This window comes from Giraffa tippelskirchi, chromosome 1, assembly GCF_054371585.1.
Source record: "Giraffa tippelskirchi isolate mGirTip1 chromosome 1, T2T-mGirTip1v1.2.pri, whole genome shotgun sequence".
In the NCBI taxonomy this organism is placed as follows: Eukaryota; Metazoa; Chordata; class Mammalia; order Artiodactyla; family Giraffidae; genus Giraffa; species Giraffa tippelskirchi.
In genome coordinates, this window is record NC_137275.1 from 198,736,120 (window position 1) to 198,762,336 (window position 26,217).

General features: G+C 37.0%; 1 protein-coding gene across 19 annotated transcripts in view; it reads left to right on the forward strand.

Moving 5' to 3' along the window:
* Window positions 1–26,217, forward strand: part of ERCC6L2 (ERCC excision repair 6 like 2) — a 176,592-nt gene that overhangs the window by 46,917 nt on the left and 103,458 nt on the right. For all 19 annotated transcript variants that reach the window (XM_081523003.1, XM_081522914.1, XM_081522967.1 and 16 more), the window contains exons 5-11: window positions 5,225–5,386; window positions 5,756–5,963; window positions 14,511–14,651; window positions 15,259–15,372; window positions 16,194–16,313; window positions 20,000–20,071; window positions 22,322–22,467. In XM_081523003.1, the coding sequence (XP_081379129.1) occupies window positions 5,225–5,386; window positions 5,756–5,963; window positions 14,511–14,651; window positions 15,259–15,372; window positions 16,194–16,313; window positions 20,000–20,071; window positions 22,322–22,467 (963 nt within the window). The remainder of the gene's footprint in view (window positions 1–5,224; window positions 5,387–5,755; window positions 5,964–14,510; window positions 14,652–15,258; window positions 15,373–16,193; window positions 16,314–19,999; window positions 20,072–22,321; window positions 22,468–26,217) is intronic.

Here is a 26,217-nt window from a genome sequence, read left to right on the forward strand (position 1 = left end):
CTCTCTTCCCAATTTTGAGCCATTCTGTTGTTCCATCTCCAGTTCTAACGGTTGATTATTGACCTGCATACAGGTTTCTCAGGACACAGGTAAGGTCTGGTTTTCCCATCTCTTTAAGAATTTTCCACAGTTTGTTGAGATCCACACAGTCAAGATCTTTAGTATAGTCAATGAAGCAGAAGTATATGTCTGTCTGGAATTCTCTTGCTTTCTCTATGATCCAACAAATGTTAGCAATTTGATCTCTGGTTCCTCTGCCTTTTCTAAACCCATCTTATTCATCTGAAAGTTGTCGGTTCATGTACTGCTGATGCCTTGCCTGAAGGATTTTGAACATTACCTTGATAGCATGTGAAATGAGTGCAATTGTATAATAGTTTGAACATTCTTTGGCATTGTGCTTCTTTGGGATTGTAGCTCCTTCCCTGGTGGCTCAGAGGATAAAGCATATGCCCGCAATGCGAGAGACTGGAGTTCAATCCCTGGGTTGGGAAGATCCCCTGGAGAAGGAAATGGCAACCCACTCCAGTATTCTTGCCTGGAGAATCCCATGGACAGAGGAGCCTGTAGGCTATAGTCGATGGGGTCACAAAGAGTCGGACATGACTGAGTGACTTCACTTTCACTTTCTTTCACTTTTCTTAGGGATTGGAATGAAAACTGACCTTTTCCAGTCTGATAGCCATTGCTGAGTTTTCCAAATTTGCTGGCATATTGAGTGCAGCACTTTAACAGCACCATCTTTTAGGATTTGAAATACTTCAGCTAGAATTCTATCACTTCCTCTAGCTTTGTTTGTAGTAAGCTTCCTAAGGCCTACTTGACTTCACACTCTAGGATGTCTGGCTCTGAGTGAACACACCATTGTAGTTATCCCAGTCTTTAAGACCTTTTTTGTATAGTTCTTCTTGCCACCTCTTCTTAATCTCTTTTACTTTTGTTAGTTCCTTACTGTTTCTTTCCTTTATCTTGCTCATCCTTGCATGAAATGTTCCCTTAGTATATCATTTACTTGGAAAGATCTCTAGTCTTTCACATTCTATTCTTTTCCTCTCTTTCTCTGCATTGTTCGCTTAAGAAGGCTTTCTTATCTCTCCTTGCTATTCTCTGGAACTCTGCATTCAGTTGGGTATATCTTTCCCTTTCTCCCTTGCCTTTCACTTCTCTTCTTTTTTCAGCTATTTGTAAAGCTTGCTCAGACAACCACTTTGCCTTTTTGCATTTTTTTTTCTTGTTGTGATTTTGCCTCCTGTACAATGTTATGAACCTCTGTCCATAGTTCTTCAGGTACTCTATTTGTCAGATCTAATCCCTTGAATCTTTTTATCACCTCTACTGTATAATCATTAAGGGATTTGATTTAGGTCATACCTGAATGCCTAGTGGTTTTCCCTACTTTCTTCAATTTAAGCCTGAATTCTGCAATATGGAGCTGATGATCTGAGCCATAGTCAGTTCCCAGTCTTGTTTCTGCTGACTATATAGAGCTTCTCCATCTTCGGCTGCAAAGAATATAATCAATCTGATTTCAGTATTGACCATCTGGTGATGTCCATGTGTAGAGTTGTCTCTTACGTTGTTGGAAGAGGGTGTTTGCTATGACCAGCGTGTTCTTTTGACAAAACTCTATTAATCTTTGTCCTGCTTCATTTTGTACTCCAAGGCCAAACTTGCCTTTTACTCCAGGTATCTCTTGACTTCTGCTTTTGCATTCCAATCCCCTAAGATAAAAAAGACATCATTTTTTGGTGTTAGTTCTAGAAGGTCTTTTAGGTCTTCACAGAACCATTTGGCATTAGTGGTTAGGGTATAGACTTGGATTACTGTGACGTTGAAATGGTTTGCCTTGGAAACAGCCAAGATCTATCGTTTTTGTGATTGCACCCAAGTGCAGCATTTCAGACTTTTATTGACTATGAGGGTTACTCCATTTCTTCTAAGGGATTCTTACCCACAATAGCAGATATAATGATAACCTGAATTAAATTTGCCCATTCCCACCCATTTTAGTTCACTGATTCCTAAGATGTCGATGTTTATTTTTGCCATCTCCTGCTTGAGCACATACAATTTACCTGATTCATGGGCCTAACATTCCAGGTTCCTATGCAATATTGTTCTTTACAACATCGGACTTTACTTTCAGCGCCAGACACAACTGCAGCTGAGCATCATTCCTGCTTTGGCCCAGCCTCTTCATTCTCTGGAGCTATTAGTAATTGCCCTCTTCCCTAGTAGCATATTGGACACCTTCTGACCTGGGGGGTTCATCTTCCAGCATCATATCTTTTTCCCTTCATACTGTTCATGGCTTTCTCACAACAAGAATACTGGAGGGGTTTGACATTCCCTCCTCCAGTGGACCACATTTTGTCAGTGTTGAACATTTACCTAATCCAGTTTCCATAGGCATCTGGTCATACCATTTAAGAACTCAGTAACATTAATCAGATTGTTTCTTGGCTTTCTCTGCTACTGGCATGGGGTAATCCTTCCTCTGTTTCCTAAGTTATTTTGTTCATCTTCTTCCCTGCTTTTAAAATCTTGTGATTGTTTTTTCCTCTTTTCCTTTGTTCTTAATCTCTTGTCCTTTATTCAACTTTATATTAAAAAAATGATCAAACCTATAGAAAAATTGAAGTGATAGTACATGCATATCTATATACTCAATCCCTATATTCACTGGTTGTGTGTGTGCTTTTTTTTTTGGCAAGATATAAGTTAATGTGTGTGTTGACTATTAAATCCATTTAGTCTCTTCTAATGTAGAACATTCCCTCAACTTTAATTTTTTAATGTAAGACATTTTGAGGAGACCAGGCCAGTTGTCTCTTAGGGTGTCTCACAGATTTATCTGATTGCTTTTTCAAAGAGTTGTGTATTCCTCTACCATATGTATTTTGGTAAGCTGATTTTGATCTAAAGGCTTAATTAGATTCAGATCAAACATTTTTGACTAGAATACTTCATAAATGGTGCTGTGGACTTCATATTATGTTACGTCAGGAAATGTTAATGTCATGTTGTTTTACTATTAAGGTTGCAAAATTTGTCCCATAGGCTAAAGAGATGATCATCAGATCTCTTCATTTTAAAGATATGTTTCTCCCTTTACAGTTAGAAGTAAATTGTGGGGTTATACTTTTCTACTAGTTAAATATTCTGGTCCTTCAGTCCTTTTGCTTAGTGGTATTAACATTCAGAAATTATTGTTGTCTGAATCAGTTATTTTATTGGGTTTTCAAAACAATGTTTTCCTAAATTTATCATTTCTTCTACACTTATTGAAAGCATTCTCCTACAATTAGAAATATCCACAGTTTCAACTGACGTAGCAAGGTGAATGCTTGATTCTTTTGCTGCCATTTCCAATTTTCAGACTAACACATTGGTACGGTGGTCATCCACAAAGTTCTCTCCCATTCCCCAACCCCCTTTTTTTGATTATCAGTGTGGACTCATAGATTATTGAGGTGCAATTGATATGCCATAGAATGTACCCATTTTAAGTATTGAATGGTTTTTAGTAAATTTATAAAGCTGTGCAGTTATCACCACAACACAGTTTAAGAACATTTCCATCACCTCAAACAGCTTTTTGTTTTCAGTCAGTCTTTCATCCCATCTCCAGTTCTAGGCAACCACTAATCTGCTTTCTGTCTCTATAGAATTGGCTTTTCTGGAGATTTCATGTAAATTTCATACAATATGTAGTCTTTTGTATCAGGTTTCTTTCACTTAACATTTTTGAGGTTCCTCCTACAACATGTTTCAGTAGTTTATTCCTTTTTATTGTTGAACAGTACTATTGTATATACCTCATTTTGTTTATCTAATGGATGGATGTTTAGATTGTTTCCAGTTTGGGGCTATTATGAATAATGCTGCTGTGAACATTCATGTACAAATCTTTGAGTAAATGTAAATTTTTTATTTCTCTGGGAAAGATATCTAGGAATGAAATTGCTGAGTGGTATAAGGAGTTTTCACATTTAAAGAAATAGCCAAAGTGTTTTAGAAAAATGTCTGTACTTTGCCAAAAGCAGTGTGTCCAGTTTTCCTTGCTAACACTTAATTTTGTCAGTCTTTCCTGATTGCCAGTCAAATAGGTTTGTGGTGGTATCTCTCTTTTTTTTTTTTCTAATTATGAAGTTTTTTATGTGCTTATTGGCCTTTATAGATCTTCTTTGATGAAGTGTCTATTAAAATATTTTAGCATCTTTTAAATTGGATTGTTGCAAATTCTTTTATCAGATTATGATTTGCAAATATTTTCTCTGTAGCATGTCTGTATCATGTCTTTTCATTTTCTTAATGATGTCTTTGGAAGAGCAAAAGTTTTTTTTAACTTTGATGAAGTTCCACTTATCAAGTTTTTTTTAATTGACCATGCTTTTGGTGTCATAGATCTAAGAAATTTTTCTCTAACCCAAAGTCACAAGAATTTTTCCTGCACTTTATAACGTTTATAATTAAGCTCTTTTTTTTAGGTCTACAATCTATTTTGAGTTAATTTTTATAGATGGCATGAGATAAGAGTCTAAAGTGAATTTTTTTCATAACAACCCTTGGATTTTTATATATTCAATGTTTTACTCTACCCTATAGTCATTATTTTTAATGATGCTTTAATTTTCTAATTACTTTTGCTCCTATGTTCTTTGGACATGCCCCCATTTGTCTTTGAAAGCATCTGTGCTTTCTCAATCTCCAGTATTTCCCTTGCTGCCTACCTGAAACCAACTATTTCTCTGTGGGATCCTGCTTCCTTTTAGTGGATTGACCAGTGTGGTTGTTCATTGCTATTGGGGTAATAATCAATCCTAAACCTTTTTAGCAGGCAGAGCTATGTAGTGCAACTTTGTAGAAATCTTGAGTTTAGATTGATATTTTTCATTCATAATTAGCATTATAAGTTTTGCTTATTTTATATCTATTTTTTTAAAAGATTCCTTTTGTGATTTTAGTCATGTTTAAATGAGTTATTTCTTTTCGTTGTCCCTAAACAGAATCTCTGCCCTTTTGTCTCCCTACACATTTTATTTTCATGGGTTGTCCAAACTTGTGATCATTTAAACAACTAAGTGAAAATTCTGTGGAATCATCAGAGAGTAAAGAAGAAAAAACTCCAAAACTTTGGTAGAGAAAACTGGCCTCTAAAAATTATGTAGACTAAGAAAGGGAAGTTTTTTCAATCTTTTTTCCTTTTTGTCTCACTTTATAGTTTGGAATGGTCAGCTATCATTGTAGATGAGGCTCATAGAATCAAGAATCCAAAGGCTAGAATAACAGAAGTTATGAAAGCTTTAAAATGTAATGTCCGAATTGGCCTCACTGGAACCATTCTTCAGAACAACATGAAAGAATTGTGGTGTGTTATGGACTGGTGAGTTTAGAAAATTATTTTCTACTTTCTTAACCTTTTTTCCAAATTATTTGTTTCTGAAAAAAATTAGTTGTCTGTTTACAGAGGTGTTTTATCCCAAACATAGTATGCACAGTCAAGAGTCCCATGAAAACCCAGCTTTATATATTACTCTTGGTCCCTGAAGTAAATATCTGAAGTAATTTACCAGTCCCATCATCTTCTTATAGTTATTCACTGAAATTGTCATAAGAACATTCTGCTTTCTTGCCTTTTGTTACTGTTATCCTTAATAAACAAGTGAATTAGTGTATTTCTTAAGAGCAAAAAGAAGTCTGTTTCTTATTTGTTTAATAAAGCCTTAACATTTTTCTTATTGCCTTTATAAAGGGCTGTGCCAGGACTATTAGGTAGCAGGAACCACTTCAAGAAGCAGTTTTCTGACCCAGTAGAACATGGTCAGAGACACACAGCAACAAAAAGGGAACTAGCTACTGGCCGAAAGGCCATGCAAAGGCTTGCAAGAAAAATGTCTGGGTGGTTTCTCAGACGAACCAAGACTCTAATCAAGGATCAATTGCCTAAGAAGGAAGATCGGGTGAGAACCGCTTTTGTGTATATTAGGAATTCCTTGTCATGTTTTGTTTATTCTGAAAGTACTTCTTTTGAAGAGGAAATTTATCTCCTGTGGTGTTTTATGAATAGTTTTTTGCATTTTGCTCAGTGTGAAAAAAATTACGTGCAGAATTTCATAAAATATTAATCGAGCCTGAGAAATCCTCCTCACTAACTTTACTAATGTTTTATCTAACAGGTCTATTATTAGTATACATTAAATTCATTTCTCTTATTTTAGAACACGAAGGCTTTTGATATAATTCTTCCTCAATGAAGAAAGAACTTCTTGCCCTAATGTGTTTTCTGTTCATATTTTGTCCATCTTATACTGTGTACCAACTATAACCCAGTATGTGGTGTGCTGTGCTTAGTCACTGTCGTGTCTGACTCTTTGCCATCCCATGGACTGTAGCCCACCAGGCTCTTCTGTCCATGGGGATTCTCCAGGCAAGAATACTGGAGTGGGTTGCCATGCCTTCCTCCAGAAGATCTTCCCAACCCAGGGGTCAAAGCCAGGTCTCCTGCATTGTAAGAGGATTCTTTACTCTCTGAGCCACCAGGGAAGCCCAAGAATACTGGAGAGGGTAGCTTATCCCTTCGCCAGGAAATCTGTCTGACCCAGGATTCAAACCGGGTCAATGCAATCTCTTGCATTGCAGGCAGATTCTTTACTAGCTAAGCTACCTGGGAAGCCCATAACCCAGTGTGAAAACTGAACGTGAAAGTCGCTCAGTCATGTCTGACTCTTTGTGACTCCATATACTATACAGTCCATGGAAATCTCCAGGCCAGAATACTGGAGTGGGTAGCCCTTCTTTCTCCAGGTGATCTTCCCAACCCAGGGATTGAACCCAGATCTCCCACATTGCAGGCGGGTACTTTACCAGCTGAGTCACAAGGGAAGCCCATAACCCAGTATATTCTTTGGTAATTTAATTCTCACTACAGAACAAAGTAGTTAAAAGCTTCTTTTTAATAGGTGCATTTCCTGTAGAATGCAGTGTATATTTGCACAACTAATTTTAAGAGTTTGCATGAAAATTGCAATTAAATTGTGTTAACTGTATAAGAAAATTTGAGGACTTAACTTTAAGAGGATCTTTTTTATTTTTATTTTTTTCAAACATTAAACCTTTTATTTTGTATGGGAGTATAGCTGATTTGAGCATCTTTTCATGGGTTTATTAGCCATGTATATGTCTTCTTTGGAAAAATATCTGTTCAGGTCTTGTGCCCAGTTTTTGATTGGATTGTTTGTTTTTCTGGTATTGAGCTGCATGAGCTGATTGATATTTTGGAGATTAATTCTTTGTCAGTTGTTTCATTTGCTATTATTTTCTCCCATTTTAGGGTTGTCTTTTCACCTTGTTTATAGTTTCCTTTGCTGGGCAAAAGCTTTTAAGTTTAATTAGGTCCCTTTTTTTAATTTTTATTTCCATTAAATAAAAAAGATTCATAGAGGATCTCACTATGATTTATGTCAAGGACTGTAGTGTCTGTGTTTTCCTCTAAGAGATTTATAGTTTCTGGCCTTACATTTAAGTCTTAAATCCATTTTTAGTTTATTTTTGTATATAATTTTAGGAGGTGTTCTAGTTTCATTCTTTTTCATGTAACTGTCATTTTCCCAGCACCACTCATTGAAGAGACTGTCTTTTCTCCACTGTATATTCCTGCTTCCTTTGTCAAAGATAAGGTACCCATAGGCGTGTGGCTTTATCTCTGGGTTTTCTATATTGTTCCATTGGTCTATATTTCTATTTTTGTGCCAGTACCATACTGTCTTGATGACTGTAGCTTTATAGTATAGTCTCAAGTCAGGAAGGTTGATTCTTCCAGCTCCATTGTTCTTTCTCAAGATATCTTTGGCTGTTCGAGGTCTTTTGTGTTTCCATACACATTGTGAAAATTTTTGTTTGACAGTATTTTTGTCCTTTTCTGCATTGTCCAATTTCTGCATTGTCTGTTGTAAACTTCCTTTTTCATTTCTAGTTTTCTTGATTTGATTCCTTTCCTTTTTTTTTTTTTTTTGTAGGACTTCCCTGTAGCTCAAACGGTAAAGAATCTGCCTGTAATGCAGGAGACCAGAGTTTGATCCCTGAGTCAGGAAGATCCTCTGGAGAAGGGAATGGCAATCCACTCCAGTATTCTTGCCTGGAGAATCCCAGAGAAGCCTGGTGGGCTACAGTCCGTGGGGTCACAAAGAGTCAGACATGACTGAGCAACTAACATTTCACTTCACTTCCATTTTTTCCTCGATGAGTCTAGCTAATGAATTATCAATTTTATTTTTTCAAAGAACCAGCATTTAGTTTTATTGATCTTTGATGTTATCTCCTTCATTTCTTTTTCATTTATTTCTACTTCGGTCTTTGTGATTTCTTTCCTTCTACTAACTTCAGGGGCTTTTTTTTTCTTTCTCTCATCTTTTTCTAGTTGCTTTAGGTGTTGAGTTAGGTTGTTTATTTGATGTTTCTCTTGTTTCTTGAAGTAGGATTGTATTGCTGTAAACTTACCTCTTATGGCACTTCTTTTCCTATATCCCATAGATTTTGAATTGTCCTGTTTTCATTGTTGTTTCCTTCTAGGTATTTTTTTGATTTCCTCTTTAATTTCTTTAGTGACCTCTTAGTTACTCAGAAGCATATTGTTTATCCTCCATGTGTTTGTAGTTTTTTTATAGCTTTTTTCCTGTAGTTGTTATCTAATCTTACAGTGTTGTAGTCAGAAAAGATGCTTGAAATGACCTCACTTTTTAAAAATTTACCGATGCTTGATTTATGACCTAAGGTGTGATCTATTCTGGAGAATGTTCTATGTGCATTTGAGAAATAAGTGAAATCTACTGTTTTTAAATGAAATCCCCTGTACATATCAATTAGGTCCAACTGTTTCAATGTATTGTTTAAAGCTTGTTTCTCCTTATTAATTTTTTGTTTGGATGATCTGTCCATTGGTGTCAATGGAGTGTTAAAGTCCCCCACTATTATTGTGTTTCTGTCCATTTTCCCTTTGATAGTTGTTAGAATTTGCCTCATGTATTGAGGTGTCCCCATGTTGGGTGCATATATATTTATGATTCTTGTATCTTCTTCAATTGATTCCTCAGTCACTATATAGTGTCCTTCATTGTCTCTTATGATGGTCTTTAACATCTGTTTTATCTCATATAAGTATTGGTACTCCCATTTTCTTTTCATTTCCATTTGCATGGAATATCTTTTTCCAGCCCCTCACTTTCAGTCTGCATGTGTCCATATATCTGAGGTGGTTCTCTTTTAGACAGCATATATAGGGGTCTTGTTTATGTATCTATTGAACCAATCTATATCTTTTGGTTGGAGCATTTAATCCATTTACATTTAAGGTAATTATTGATATGTATGATCCTATTACCATTTACTTAATTGTTTTGGGTTTATTTTTGTAGGCCTTTTCTTTCACTTATGTTTCTTGTCTAGAGAAGTACCTTTAGTATTTGTTATAAAGCTGGTTTGTTGGTGCTGAATTCTCTTAACTTTGCTTGTCTGTGAAGCTTTTGATTTCTCCTCAGAATATGAATGAAATCCTTGCTGGATAGAGTAATCTTGGTTGTACCTTTTTCCTTTCATTACTTTAAGTATCCTGCCACTCCCTTCTATACTGCAGTTTCTGTTGAGAAATCAGCTGTTAGCCTTATAAGGATCCCCTTGTATGTTATTTGTTGGTTTTCCTTTGCTGCTTTTAGTATTTGTTCTTTGTGTTTAATTTTTGTTAGTTTGATTAATATGTGTCTTGGCATCTTTCTCCTTGGATTTATCCTATATGGGACTCTCTGGGCTTCCTGGACTTGGGTGGCTATTTCCTTTTCCATGTCTGGGAAATTTTTGATTATAATCTCCTTAAATATTTTCTCATACCCTTACTTTTTTTCTTCTTTTGGGAGCCCTATAATTTGGATGTTGGTGCACTTAGTGTTGTCCCAGAGGTCTCTGAGGCTCTCCTCTTTCCTTTTTAGTCCTTTTTCTTTATTTTGCTCTGCTTCAGTTATTTCTACCATTCTATCTTTCAGCTCACATATATGCTCTTCTGCCTCAGTTATTCTGCTGTTGGTTCCCTCTAGTTTAATTTTAATCTCAGTTATTGTGTTGTTCATTGTTTATTGTCTATTCTTTATTCCTTCTAGGTTCTTGTTAAACATTTCTTGTATCTTCTCAGTCACCCCCTCCATTATATTTATCTGTGCCTCCATCTTATTTCCAAGATGTGGATCATCATTACAATCATTATTCTGTATTCTTTTTCAGGTAGAGTGAATATTTCCTCTTCATTTGTTTGGTCTTGTGAGTTTTTACCATGTTCCTTCAACTGCTGCATGTTTATCTGTCTTTTCATTTCATTTAATTTACTGTGTTTGGGGTCTCCTTTCTGCAGAATGGAAGGTCATGGTTTCTTATAATTGTGGAGTCTGCCTCCATGGGTGAAGTTGGACCAGTGATTGTGAAGGCTTCCTAGTTTGGGGGACTTGGGCCTCTGTTCTGTTTGATGGAGCTGGATCTTGTTTCTCTGAAGGGTAGTGCCATATCCAGTAGTGTGCTGGGGTGTCTATTGGCTTGGTATGGCTTTGGGCAGCCTGTCTGCTAGTAGGCAGAGTTGAGTTCCTGTTTTGCTGAAGTTTTGGCCTGAGATGTGCAGCTCTGAAGCTTGCTGGCCTTTGTGGGGGGCTTGGTCTTAGCATTGAGATAAGAGGCCTTTGGGAGTGCTCTCGTTGATTAATGTTCCATGGGTTTGGGACTTCTCTGGTGATCCAAAGTCCTGGACTCGGGTCTCCCACCTTGGGAGTTCAGGTCCAGCTCCTTACTGTAGCACCAAGAATTCACAGGTCACACAGCACAGAAAACAAACCCCCAAGAATAATGGTGAAAGCAACACTCAACAGCCCCGAGCACCCAAAGAAGCTCACATACTTACAAAAGAGAAAGAAGTGAGAAAAAAGAGGAAAGAAAAAACAGAAAGGATAAAAACAGGAGTCAAAAAAGAAGAGAACAGTCAAACTAATAGATAAACTTATAAATGAAAATGAATATTAAAAACTAGACTAGCAAAAACACAAAATCAAAAACATGGGAAAATACAATATAACTAAAGATCCATCCTAAAGGAGATCAGTCCTGGATGTTCATTGGAAGGACTGATGTTGAAGCTGAAACTCCAATACTTTGGCCACCTCATGCGAAGAGTTGACTCATTGGAAAAGACCCTAATGCTGGGTAGGATTGGGGGCAAGAGGAGAAGGGGACGACAGAGGATGAGATGGTTGGATGGCATCACTGACTCAATGGACATTGGTTTGGGTAAACTCCGGGAGCTGGTGATGGACAGGGAGTCCTGGCATGCTGCAATTCATGGGGTCGCAAAGAGTCAGACACGACTGAGTGACTGAACTGAACTGAACTAAACTGTAAAAGTAGGAAATAAAATGAATTTATTTAAAAATAAGATGTTTCAAAAATAGGAAAAAGTGTGTTATAAAAAAGAAAAATTAAAAGAGTAATGAAGAAAATACTTTGGCCACCTGATGTGAAGAACTGACTCCTTGTAAAAGACCCTGATGCTGGGAAAAACTGAAGGCAGGAGGAGAAGGGGACAACAGAGGATGAGATGGTTGGATGGCATCACCAACTGGATGGACATGAGTTTGAGCAAGCTCTGGGAGTTGGTGATGGACAGGGAAGCCTGGTGTGCTGCAGTCCATGGCGTCGCAAAGAGTCAGACGCAACTGAGTGACTGAACTGAACTGAAAGAAGAAAAACAACATTAGAACAATATGGAAAAGAAAAAAATATATAGAATGATATTAAGAAGAATGTCCTCATGATTTCTCCGTTGACTTCTCCACACAGTGTGCTCTAGTCAATCTGCCTACTCAGAAAGTCCTCCAATATTTCTAGGAAAATCTCTGGATCTGTTGTTGGCAGTGTGAGGTTGGCTCAGATTCAGATCTTCTCCTACTCCAGCTCATACTTGCTCCCCAAAGCCACAATTGCCCCTAGGGTTCACAGTCTCAGGCTGATTGTGGGGATTTAATCCATTGCATCTGCGGCTGCAGGAGTGATTTCCCCTGTTCTCCTTTGCTCACAGAGCTAGCTCCTGGTGTTCCACTTTGGTTCTGGCCCTGTCTCTGCTTGTAGGCTGCCCTCTGGTGTCTGTTCCCTGCCCAGACAGGAGGGGGCGAAAGTAGCAGCTTATTAGGACTCACTTGCTCAGTTGGGCTGGGGAGAAGGAGGGGTAGGGCAGACCCAGTTGAGGTGTGTGGGGAGTGCCCTCTGTGACTGAGACCTGCAGGAAATCCCTGAAGTCTGAGGTGGATTGTGTGCTTCCCCAGGGGAGTTGGCCCTGGATTGTGGGTCCCTCAGTAGAGCCAAGCTGCTCAGGCTGCCAGGAAGGTGTGGTCAGTGACCCGCGCTCGCTCACAGCATGGTGGCAGCTGTGACCTCTGGAATCGAAACCATAGTGGCCTCCTGTCTTCTGCCTTTGGCATTCACACCTGCTTTTCTCCTTCTGGGGTCACAGACTGCAGCTGGCTTATCCCACCTACGGCACTTGTGAAGGTGGGGTCCTGCGTTCTATGTGTGCAGAGTTGGAGCATTCCCACGGCAATAGTCTCTTGCCTCTCTGGTGGGCCCAGACTTTTCTCTGTACTCCCTCAGCTGTGTTTTGCTAGTCCCCAGAATACCTTCATGACAGCCAACGCCAGTCCTTTCCCTGGGGCCTGACCCCTGAAGCCTGAGCATTGAGCCTGCACTCACTGCTGTGGGCATGTAAGCCACTTCTTGCCTGGGGAGTGCTGTTTGGTTACAGTCTCTGTGGGGAATTCTCTCGATTTTGCCTTCCCAGCACCTGTTGCTGTGTTTCCCTCTAAGGTTCCAAAGCTCCTCCCAGACTCTACCTGTGAGAAGGTTTCTGAGTGTGTGGAAACATTCCCGCCTTCACAACTCCCTCCCCCATGGCACAGGTCCTGGTCCTAAAATCCTTTGTCTCTTTTTTTATCCTTATCTTCTGCCCTGTCTCATTCTGTGGAGACTGACTTGCCTTTTTGGAAATCCCCAGGGTCTTCTGCCAGCATCCAGAATGTGTTCTGTAGGAGATGAATTTTTGATGTATTTGTGGAAGGGAAGGTAATCTCCCTGTCTTATTCCTCCATCATCCTGAAAGTCCCCGCCTCTGAGAATAAATGTTAAATGTTCTCACCATACACACAAAAAGTAGTTGTGTGACGTGATGGATGTGTTAACTAGTCATATTGCTGTGCTTATAATTTTACAATAAAAACACATATCAAATCATAGTGTTGTATACTGTAAACTTATATGTTAATTATATCTTAATAAACTTGGGGTAAAATAATAACTCAGAATTTCCCTCTGTACCTTAATCATTGACCCTATCTTCAATATTCTCTTTTTATTCTTATATCCACAATTTGTCCTTTTTTTCTAGGAATGTACTGTTGTAATGATACACACATATAAATATTTTTAAATAGATGGCTTTCCCTCTTATTCACATTCCTCAAAGTCTTACTATGTATATATTTAGTTTTATGATCCTGGTTACATACAGCTATATCTCGAAGAATTTTACCAGTTTCCAGACTACCAGAAATATAAAGCAAAATGTATCCCCTATTACTTAGTGGCATTATTTTCTTGTGTTTTCTTCTTTTATTGAATTTGAGCACAAGATGGCAATTTTATAAGTTTTGCCTTCATGTGTATTTGTGTAATTCTTATATTTACTAATTTTGGGCATTTATAGCAAAAATAGTTTATCCTATCTTCAGTAATAGGAAGCTTTAAATTTTTTTTCCAAATTTTCAAGTAATTCAGTAGTATTATCTGCGTCATTGTTCTAAAAATCTTTCCTTTTCTAGTTTTTTATTTGACCTAAACTTTAATCACTTATTTGCATGATGGGCTAATAATGTGGAATGCTGAAAAGACCCACAGTAATATGTTGAGAAATTTATAAGGAAATCACATACTTAGCTTTTTCATATTTTGAGTTTTTAAAATTAACAAACTGTGAGATTTATTTGAAAAGTAAGTTATAATTTATATAGTTTATGGTAAGGTTATAGCATAGAATTAGGAGAAACTTTCTTGTATTCTTCTATTATACAGTAATGTGCATGCATATGTGCTAAGTTGCTTCAGTAGTGTCTAACTCTTTGTGAACCTATGGACCATACCCCCCAGGCTCCTCGGTCTATGGGATTCTCCAGGCAAAAATACTAGAGTAGGTTGCCATGCCCTCCAGGGGATCTTTCCGACCCAGGGATCGAACCCACGTCTCCTGCATTGGCAAACAGGTTCTTTACTACTCGCGCCACCTGGGAAGCCCATATAATGATTACATGGGCTAATCATGTAAGAAAAATTACAGTTTATGAGCAATTTTCACTTTTACAGTCTGTGAAACCTGATGTGCATTGTAATTATCATTGCTATAAAAATACTAATAACTACCTTCTATTTTATCTTGACAGATGGTATATTGTTCTCTGACAGATTTTCAAAAAGCTGTCTATCAAACAGTTTTAGAAACAGAAGATGTATCTTTGATACTTCAATCTTCTGAGCCTTGTACCTGCAGCAGTGGCCGCAAAAGGAGAAATTGTTGTTATAAGGTAAGCATTTCAGTATGGTATGTTTCCCTGGTAACTCAGTTGATAAAGAATCCCCCTGCAATGCAAGAGACCTGGGTTCACTCCTTGGGTTGGGAAGATCCCCTGGAGGAGGGCATGGCGATGCCTCTAGTATTCTTCCCTGGAGAATCCCCATGGACAGAGGAGCCTGATGGGCTACAGTCCATGGGGTCGCAGAGTCCGACACAACTGAGTGACTAAGCACATTACATGATATCTTTACTGTCTTGTTTTTGATTACACAGTACTCAATTCTAGTATCAGAGTAAGTAGCAGGTAATATAACTTCTTCTCATGTGGTTTTTTTATCTATAGAAGCTGTGTCACTGTGTATACTTCCTGGAATGAGGACTTTCTCCCCTCTTTTATTAAAAACATCATTGTGTTATGGTTCACCAAAAGTACAGTTCCACGTTAGTGATTCATGGATATTTTGTGTATCATTTGACCATTATTTTCTCATAATGTATTGTGCTGATAGTAACCAGATAACAAATATTATTGTAATTGATATATTTATGGTATAATTAATTATATAGCCATGTTAGTCCCTTGCTTATTTTTATTTTCTGTACTTTTATGGTTACAGACCAATTCACAGGGCGAAACAGTGAAAACCTTGTATTTCAGTTACCTTGCAGTCCTTCAGAAGGTAGCTAACCATGTGGCATTACTGCAGACTGCTAGCACCTCTAAACAACAGGTTTGGGTTGGCTTTTTAAATTTCTTTGTGATGCTATTTAGTGTATTTGCTATAAAATTTCTTAGCCAAATATCTTTATCTTTGTATGAAATTTAAGAGGTAACTGACTTGCTTGTTTTTTAATTTAGATGTCAGAGAAGTTTATGCATTTAAATTTTTAATCAAAGTGAGAAAAGTTAACCTTAAAATAAATCTTTTTGATGCCTCTGATATGTTCATATTATTTTCATTTTCCTAGTAACTTTTGATATATTACCAACTAAAGATATTTGATGAGTCCATCCTAATTCCACTAATAATGTACCTAATTATGTTTATCTAATCTACTGTATTAAAATGAGGCTTTATAATAATCTGTATATTAAATATTGGGAGTGCTTCCCAGACTAGTAAAAATCAGTAATTTCAAAATTTAGGCACACATGGAGTTATTTACTTTAGTCATTTCAGTTGTGTATAAAGCACAATGTAAATAAAAAGATCTTTTTAAAAGCTTTTTATATAATGTTTTCATATTTTGTTTTTGTGTGGTAGGCTTGAGGCTGTTAAAATGTAATTTTCAAAGACTACTCTTTGAGAAGTATTCAGTTCCTTATTTTGAGAATCTTAAAAAAGTAACAGTAAAATTAGTAACCATATCACTATCTCAGAACTCATCAAAGCCTGACATGTTCAACATATCATTTTAAGGCATTTTGAATTAAAGAAGGTAAAACTTTCAACCTAATACATTCCTTCTAGATATATTTTCTATAAATATTTTCAAATTATACAGGTTTAAAAGTGCTGAGATTTCTTATCTTCTTCCTTTTCCCGTTAAGGAAACACTTATCAAAAGGATATGTGATCAGGTATTTTCCAGATTCCCAGATTTTGTGCAAAAAAGCAAAGATGCAGCCTTTGAAACACTTTCTGACCCAAAATACAGTGGAAAAATGAAGGTAAGTGTTGTTCTTTCAGTTTGCATACATGCAAGGATGAAGTATTTAAAAGTTTAAATATTTATCATTTAAATAATAAAATGAGTTGTCTTTATTATATAATTCAGAAAAACCTTATGCTTAGTACAGACAATTTCTTTTCTTTCCTTCGTGGTTTTCTTTTCCGCAGTGTTTGGAGCTATGATGTGTGAGTGCCTGTTTTAAAAATAACAGTATTATATTATTACACAGGCTTTGGATTATTTGCTTCCTTTCTAAACAGACTGCATATGGGGGCAAATTGTTGGCATTTTGGCATCAAAATCAAATCTGGAATTCAGGATTTACTGTAATAGAGAAACAGAGGGAATAAAATGGGAAGAGGTATATATTTGACTGATTATTGTAGAAAATAAACATCAGAGTTTTTAGAATCTAGGTGTAATTAAACACATTTTATTACATATACTTAAAATTTGAATACTTACTAAAAGAAATTTGTTACTGTTCAGTCTCTAAGTTATGTCCTACTCTTTGCAACAGCATGGACCTGCAGCAATCCTTGCTCTTCTGCCATCCACTATCTCCTGGAGTTTGCTCGAATTCATGTCCATTGAATTGGTGATGCTATCCAACTATCTTATCCTCTGTCACCACCTTCTCATTTTGCCTTCAGTCTTTGCCAGCATCAGGGTCTTTTCCAGTGAATCGGCTCTTCGCATCAGATGGCCAAAGCTTCAGCTTCAGCTTCAGCATCATTCCTTCCAATGAATATTCATGATTGATTTCCTTTAGGATTGACTGATTGGATCTTGCAGTCCAAGGGACTCTAAAAAGTCTTTTCTAGCACTACAATTCAAAAACATCAATTCTTCAGCACTCAGCCTTCTTTATGGTCCAACTCTCACAACTGTACATGACTACTGGAAAACCAATAGCTTTGTAGGCACAGTGATGTCTCTGCTTTCTAACATGCTATCTAGGTTTGTCATAGCTTTTCTTTCAAGGAGCAAGTGTCTTCTGATTTCATGGCTTCAGTCACTGCAGTGATTTTGCAGCCCAAGAAGAGAAAATCTGTCACTGCTTCCACTTTTTACCTTCATTTTGCCATGAAATGATGGGACTGGATGCCATGATCTTGTGTGTGTGTGTGTGTGTGTGTGTGTGAGTCTTCAGTCGTGTCCGACTCTTTACGACCCCATGGGGGGTAGCCTGCCAGTCTCTTTTGTCCATGGGATTCTCCAGGCATAGGACTGTAGACTACCAGGCTCCTCTGTCCATGGGATTTTCTTACGCCGTTCTCAATATTGAATCAGTCAATTGTTCCATGTCTCGTTCTACCTATTACATCTTGAACCGCATACAGGTTTCTCAGGAGGCAGATAAAGTGGTATGGTACTCCCATCTCTTTAAGAATTTTCTATAGTTTATTGTTATCGACAGAGTCAAAGGCCTTAGCCTAGTCAATGAGGTAGAAGTAGTTGTTTTTCTGGAACTGCCTTGCTTTCTCCATGATCCAACAACTGTTGGCAATTTGATTTCTGTTTCCTCTGCCTCTTTGAAACCCAGCTTGTACATGTGGAAGTTCTTGGTTTATGTAGTGCTGAAGCCTAGCTTGTAGGAATTTGAGCATCACCTTGCTAGTATGTGAAATGAGCGCAATTGTATGGTAGTTTGAACAACAATATGTGAACCGTGAACTTCCAGATGTTCAAGCTGGTTTTAGAAAAGGCAGAGGAACCAGAGATCAAATTGCCAACATCTGGTGGATCATCGAAAAAGCAAGAGAGTTCCAGAAGAACATCTATTTCTGCTTTATTGACTATGCCAAAGCCTTTGACTGTGTGGATCACAATAAACTGTGGAAAATTCTTAAAGAGATGGGAATACCAGACCATCTGACCTGTCTCTTGAGAAATCTGTATGCAGATAAGGAAGCAACAGTTAGAACTGGACATGGAACAACAGACTGGTTCCAGATAGGAAAAGGAGTACGTCAAGGCTGTATATTGTCACCCTGCTTATTTAACTTATATGCAGAGTACATCATGAGAAACACTGGACTGGAGGAAGCACAAACTGGAATCAAGATTGCCGGGAGAAATATCAATAACCTCAGATATGCAGATGACACCACCTTTGTGGAAGAAAGCTAAGAAGAACTAAAGAGCCTCTTGATGGAAGTGAAAGAGGAGAGTGAAAAAGTCGGTTTAAAGCTCAACATTCAGAAAACTAAGATCATGGCATCTGGTCCCATCACCTGATGGGAAATAGATGGGGAAACAGTGCAAACAGTGTCAGACTTTATTTTTTTGGGCTCCAAAATCACTGCTGATGGTGATTGCAGCCATGAAATTAAAAGATGCTTATTCCTTGGAAGAAATGTTATGACCAACCTAGATAGCATATTTAAAAGCAGAGACATTACTCTGCCAACAAAGTCCGTCTAGTCAAGGCTATGGCTTTTCCAGTAGTCATGTATGAATGTGAGAGTTGGACGGTGAAGAAAGCTGAGCACTGAAGAATTGATGCTTTTGAACTGTGGTGTTGAAGAAGACTCTTGAGAGTCCCTTGGACTGCAAGGAGATCCAACCAGTCCATCCTAAAGGAGATCAGTCCTGGGTGTTCATTGGAAGGACTGATGTTGAGGCTGAAACTCCAATACTTTGGCCACCTCATGTGAAGAGTCGACTCATTGGAAAAGACCCTAACACTGGGAAGGATTGTGGGCAGGAGGAGAAGGGGAAGACAGAGGATGAGATGGCTGGATGGCATCACTGACTCGATGGACATGGGTTTGGGTAAACTCCAGGATTTGATGATGGACGGGGAGGCCTGGCGTGCTGCGATTCGTGGGGTCCAAAGAGTCGGACACAGCTGAGTGACTGAACTGAACTGAACTTTAACATTTTTTGGCATTGTCCTTCTTTGGGATTAAAATGAAAGCTGACCTTTTCCATTCCTGTGGCCACTGCTGAGTATTCCAAATTTGCTGACGTATTGAGTACAGCACTTTAACAGCATCATCTTTTAGGATTATAAACAACTCAGCTGGAGTTCTCTTACCTCCATTAGCTTTGTTCATAGTAATTAGTAATGCTTCCTAAGGCTCACTTGACTTAACACTCCAGGGTGTCTGGCTCTAGGTAAGTGTCTGTGCCATTGTGGTTATATGGTTCATTAAGACCTTTTTTTGTACAGTCCTTCTGTGTACACCTTTTCTTAATCTCTTTTGCTTCTATTAGGTCCATACCATTTCTGTCCTTCATTGTGCCCATCCGTGCATGAAATGTTCCCTTGATATCTCTAGTTTTCTTAATATTAGATAGATATCTAGGCCCAAGTCCTAAAAGAAATACTGTTCTGTAATTTAGTTTGTGAACATACTGTAAGTATAAAAAAGTGTTTTTGGAAATTAAATTAATCCATTTAAATGCATCTCATAATCTAAAATGCTTCCTTTTTATTAAAACCAGATGAGATGAACTAAGTCCTTAAGCAATTTAATTTACCTCATTTTTAACAATATGAAATTTCATGTAATATCTAATACTTTAAACTTGGAAAAAATGAACGGAATTATCAAAGATTACTGAGATTATATTGTATAAAAATAATTTTTAAAAAATTCTTAAGTGATGTTTATGTATATAAAGTATACTTTTTATTGCAACTGGTTCGCTGATGTTCTTGTGGTTCCCTTCCAGGTTCTTCAGCAGCTTTTAAATCATTGCAGGAAAAACAAAGATAAAGTTCTTCTTTTCTCCTTTTCCACCAAGGTGAGTTTTGTCTGAAGCATATTTTTGATTGACTTAGGTCTAGTTCCTGAGGCTTAAAAGTCTATAAAGAGATCTCTGTATCTTAAAGAGATAAAAAAAGGCATCCAGCCACATTTACTGCTTATGTATCTTCTGTCAGTTCAGTTCAGTTCAGTTCAGTTCAGTCGCTCAGTCGTGTCTAATTCTTTCCGACCCCATGGACTGCAGCACACCAGGCTTCCCTGTCCATCACCAACTCCTGGTGATGCCATCCAACGATCTCATCCTCTGTCATTCCCTTCTCCCACCTTCAGTCATTCCCAGCATCAGGGTCTCTTCAAATGAGTCAGTTCTTTGCATCAGGTGGCCAGAGTATTGGAGTTGCAACTTCAGCATCAGTCCTTCCAGTGAATACTCAGGACTGATTTCCTTTAAGATTGGCTGGTTTGATCTCCTTGCTGTCCAAGAGACTCTCAAGAATCTTCTCCAACACCACAGTTCAAAAGCATCAATTCTTTGGTGCTCAGCTTTCTTTATAGTCCAACTCTCAGATCCATACATGACTACGGGAAAAACCATAGCTTTGCCTTTGTGGCAAAGTAATGTTTCTGCTTCTAAGTATGCTGTCTAGGTTGGTTATAACTTTTCTTGCAAGGAGCAAGCGTCTTTTAATTTCATGGCTGTGGTCACCATCTGCAGTGATTTTGGAGTCCAAAAAATAAAGTCTGTCACTGTTTCCCCATCTATTTGCCATGAGGTGATGGGACCAGATGCCATGATCATAGTTTTCTGAATGTTGAGCTTTAAGCCAACTTTTTCACTCTCCCTTTTTCACTTTCATCAAGAGGCTCTTTAGTTCTTCTTCACTTTCTGCCATAAGGGTGGTGTCATCTGCATTATCTGAGGTTGTTGATATTTCTCCCAGAAATCTTGATTCCAGCTTGTGCTTCATCCATTCCAACATTTCTCATGATGTACTCTGCATATAAGTTAAATAAGCAGGGTGACAATATATAGCCTTGATGTACTCCTTTTCTGATTTGGAACTAGTCGGTTGTTCCATGTCCAGTTCTAACTGTTGCTTCGTGACCTGCATACAGATTTCTCAGGAGGCAGGTAAGGTGGTCTAATGTTTCCATCTCTAAGAATTTCCCAAAGTCTGTTGTGATCCACACAGGAAAATGCTTTGATATAGTCAATAAAGTAGAAGTAGATGTTTTTCTGTAACTCTCTTGCTTTTTCGATGATCCAGTGGATGTTGACCATTTGATCTCTGGTTCCTCTGTCTTTTCTAAATCCAACTTGAACATCTGGAAGTTCACAGTTCACATAGTTGAAGCCTGGCTTGGAGAATTTTGTGCATTACTTTGCCAGCATGTGAGATGAGTGCAATTGTGCAGTAGTTTGAACATTCTTTGGCATTGCCTTTCTTTGGGATTGGAACGAAAACTGACCTTTTCCAGTCCTGTGGCCACTGCTGAGTTTTGCAAATTTGCTGGCATATGGAGTGCAGCACTTTCACAGCATCATCTTTTAGGATTTGAAATAGCACAACTGGAATTCCATCACCTCCACTAGCTTTGTTCGTAGTGATGCTTCTTAAGGCCCACTTGACTTCATATTCCAGGGTGTCTGGCTCTAGGTGAGTGATCATACCATCGTGATTTTCTGGGTCATGAAGATATGTTGTATAGTTCTTCTGTGTATTCTTGCCACCTCTTCCTAATGTCTTCTGCTTCTTAATGATTTCTGTAGGAAATGGTAATGGGGTAAACAACTTTTAAAACAGATACTTTAATCTCAATTATATCAGAATTACTTACTATCAAATAGCAAACATAAAGATAGATTTCTAATTCTCTACTTAGATGTTTTTGTTAATAATTAAAATGTTCTTTAAGATATTTAAGATATTTTAGAATGAGACTATAGCAAAAATAATGAATATAATTAGATAAATGAGTTGGCCAATACTTTTCTTTTTATTCCATTTTTTTTTTTTTTTAGTTTAGAAAGCGAAAGATTGATTTTTTTCCTTTGAAAGATTGATTTTTCTTTTTTTAAAACAAAGGTTGCCAAATTTTCAAATCAGTCTCAGTATAATAGTAGGAAGATGTATAAGTCAAATTAGAAAAATGTTTGTTGCCCTTTAATTACAAGAAAGAAATTGTGAACAGTGATATTAATACTTTTTAAAGCTCATCTGTATAATGGTATGAAACTTATTAAACCATGAGTTTATCTTTGCATATCTCTATATCTTTCCTCTAGTTGCTTGATGTGCTGCAGCAATACTGTATGGCATCTGGACTTGATTACCGACGACTTGATGGAAGTACAAAATCAGAGGAAAGAATCAAGATTGTGAAAGAATTCAACAGTACACAAGATGTAAACATTTGCCTTGTCTCTACAATGTAAGAAAATAAAATTTTATAACTTGATTTCTATCTAATTGCTCTTAAGATTTAAGATAATCCTTAACTATTACTGGATTTTCAGTGGTTATGCTTCTATTGCTGTATTTCATTTAGCTTTAAGGAGAAGCAACAAAAATGCTATTAATTTTGACTAGGATAACAATATTGAGTTTTATCTAAACTTTTCTGTCAGTTCCATTATTTTCATCTTCTTTATATGTCTGTCTTTATTTTTTAAAATATCCAAAAAGTGGATGCTACTTCATCGAAATATTCTGTAGTTTTTTGACACGTGTGTTGTGGTTAGAGCAGTCAGACTTAATTGAATACTCAAGTTATTAATTGAATAGTCGAGAGTCACATGTGTCAGTGATTTTCAAACTGTGGTCAAGGAACCCTTGAGAACCCATAGGGCTTAATGGACCAGGAGTTTCCCTCTTCTGTCTCTACCTGGTCTCAAGGAGAGCAGCTGAACATTTATAGGTTTTATAAAGCTAAATCAGTTCTAACACCTGTTTATGAATCTCAGTGAACTTTTTAAGACATACACATACTTGAGAGAAAAATTTAAGTTGATATAAACACCTGGGAAGATTAGTCTCTTTTGGCAGGGGTAACAAATCTGTAACTTTTTAACATCTAATATAATAAGTATTTTATAGATATACTCCCACTATCTTTCAAAAAGAATTTCAAAGGATGTTTATTTATTTATTTATTCAAGATTATAGTATAGTTGACTTACAATGTCATGTAAGTTTCAGATGTACAGCAGAAAGATTCAATAACCTATATTATTTCTCAGGTTCTTTTCCCTTTTATGTTATTGCAAAATACTGAGTATAGTTCTCTATACTATACAGTAGGTTCTTGTTGGTTATCTGTCTTATATATAGTAGTGTATATATGTTAATCCCATCCTCCTAACATATCCCTCCCCTCCCTTGATCTGCGAGTCTTTTTCTGTTTTAAACATAAGTTCATTTGTATCTTTTTTTGATTCCACATATAAGCGATATCATATGATATTTATCTTTATCTGGCTTACTTCACTTAGTAAGGTAACCTCAGAGTCCATCCATGTTGCTGCATTGTATATATATGAATTTATCCATTCACCTGTGGATGGACATTTAGGTTACTTCCATGTCTTGGCTCTTATAAATAGTCCTGCAATGAACACTGGGATGGATGTATCTTTTCCAATAATAGTTTTCTCCAGATATATGCCCAGGAGTGGAATTGTAGGATCATATGGTAGTTATACTGTTTTTCGTAGTGGTTATACCAGTTTACATTCCCACCAACAGTGTAGGAGGGTTCCCTTTTCTCTCTTCAGCATTTATTATTTGTAGACTTTTTGATGATGGCCATTCTGACTGGAGTAAAGTGATACCTCATTGTAGTTTTGATTTGCATTTATCTAATAATTAGTGATTTTACACATTTTTTTAATGTGCCTGTTGGCCATCTGTATGTCTTCTTTGAAGAAATGTCTGTTTAGGTCTTCTGCCCATTTTTTGATTGGATTGTTTGTTGTTGTTCTTGATATTGAGCTTTATGAGCTGTTTGTATATTTTTGAAATTAATCTCAAGGGACTTTTAAAAAAACGTATAAAATACAAGAAAGGAAAAAGTAAGTAAAAAAAAAAAAAGCATTACTTTGGAAATTCCCTGGTGGTCCAGTGATTAGGACTTAGTGCTTTCAATGCCATGGGATATGTTCAATCCCTGGTAAAAGAACTAAGATTGCACAAGTCATACAGCATGGCCAGAAAACAGAAAATTACAATGAGAAATCAAGTATATATGGTGAGTGAGCTACTTAACTGCTGAGGACTAAAATTATTCTTGAATTCTTGCAGCTAAGGCCTGAGAAGCTCTAGATTTCCATTTACCTGTGAATGAATTCAAGAAGAATTTCACACATGAGTCCTTAAATACTGAATATTAAATGACATAGAACACTGTCTTCAGCTTAGTTTTATCAAGCACACATAAGCATTTTTGATTTTTAAGTAATGTTTTAAAGGTAATAAATGCCTTCAACAACAGTTCAAATAGTACAGAACTTATCATGACAACCAATTATCTTTCATTCCTGTTCTGCTCACCTATAGTCTAATTTGATGAGCTCTGCCATAAAGTTCCTAATTATCACTTCAGCTATATTGCAAATTGCTATTTAACCTGTCCATTGAGTTTTTAATTTTAAAATTTATTTTTTATGTTTAGAAGTCCTGTCAGCTGATTTTTCAGCAAAACTTTGTAGGACAGGAGGGAGTAACACATTAAAGTACTGAAATGAAAAGAAAAAAAACTTATGGCCAAAAATACTTTACCCAGAAAGGCTATCATTCAGAATTGAAGGAGAGAAGAAGTTTGCCACACAAGCAGAAACTAAAAGTTCATCATCACAAAATGGATCCTATAACAAATGTGAAAGGATCTTCTTGAAGTGAAAGGAAAAGGCCATAACCAGAGATAACAAAATATATGAAAGAAAAAAATCTCTCTAATAAAGACAAATATATGGTAAAGGCAGCAGTTCAAACCCTTAAAAAGGAGTAGAATGAAGATTAAAAGACAGAAGTTGCAGAACTATCTTCAATATTTAAAATGGAAAAGAATCTGAAAACCAGTATAACTGAATCACTTTACTATACATCAGAAACTTAACAGAACATTCTAAATCAAATATGCTTTGATTTTTTTAAAAAAGGAAAAGTTGTAAAAATAACTACAACTACATTAAGTAGTTAGGTAATACAAAAAATAGAAAGATGTAAAATATGGTATTCAAAACAAAACATGGGGTGGGGGAGTAAAAATGTAGTGCTTAAAAGCATTTGAATTTAAGCAACTGTCATTTTAAAACAGATTTATATAATGTGTGTGTGTATATATATATATAAAATTATGTATATATGTATATAAATATATATGTAAGTATACATATATATATGTGTATATATACTGAGCTGGACTGTCAATCAGATTGATTATATTCTTTGCAGCCAAAGATGGAGAAGCTCTATACAGTCAGCAAAAACAAGACCAGGAGCAGACTGTGGCTCAGATCATGAACTGCTTATTGCCAAATTCAGACTTAAATTGAAGAAAGTAGGGAAAACCACTAGACCATTCAGGTATGACCTAGATCAAATCCCTTAGGAGTATACAGTGGAAGTGACAAATAGATTTAAGGGACTAGACCTGATAGACAGAGTGCCTGACGAACTATGGACAGAGGTTCGTGACATTGTACTGGAGACAGGGATCAAGAAAATCCCCATGGAAAAGAAATGCAAAAAAGCAAAATGGCTGTCTGAGGAGGCCTTACAGATAGCTGGGAAGAGAAGAGAAGCAAAAAGGAAAGGAGAAAAGGAAAGATATTCCCATCTGAATGCAGAGTTCCAAAGAATAGCAAGGAGAGATAAGAAAGCCTTCCTCAGCGATCAGTGCAAAGAAATAGAGGAAAACAACAGATTGGGAAAGACTAGAGATCTCTTCAAGAAAATTAGAGATACCAAAGGAACATTTCATGCAAAGATAGGCTCGATAAAGGACAGAAATGGTATGGACCTAACAGAAGCAGAAGATATTAAGAAGAGGTGGCAAGAATACACAGAAGAACTGTACAAAAAAGATCTTCACGACCCAGATAATCACGATGGTGTGACCACTCACACTCACCTAGAGCCAGACATCCTGGAAGGTGAAGTCAAGTGGGCCTTGGAAAGCATC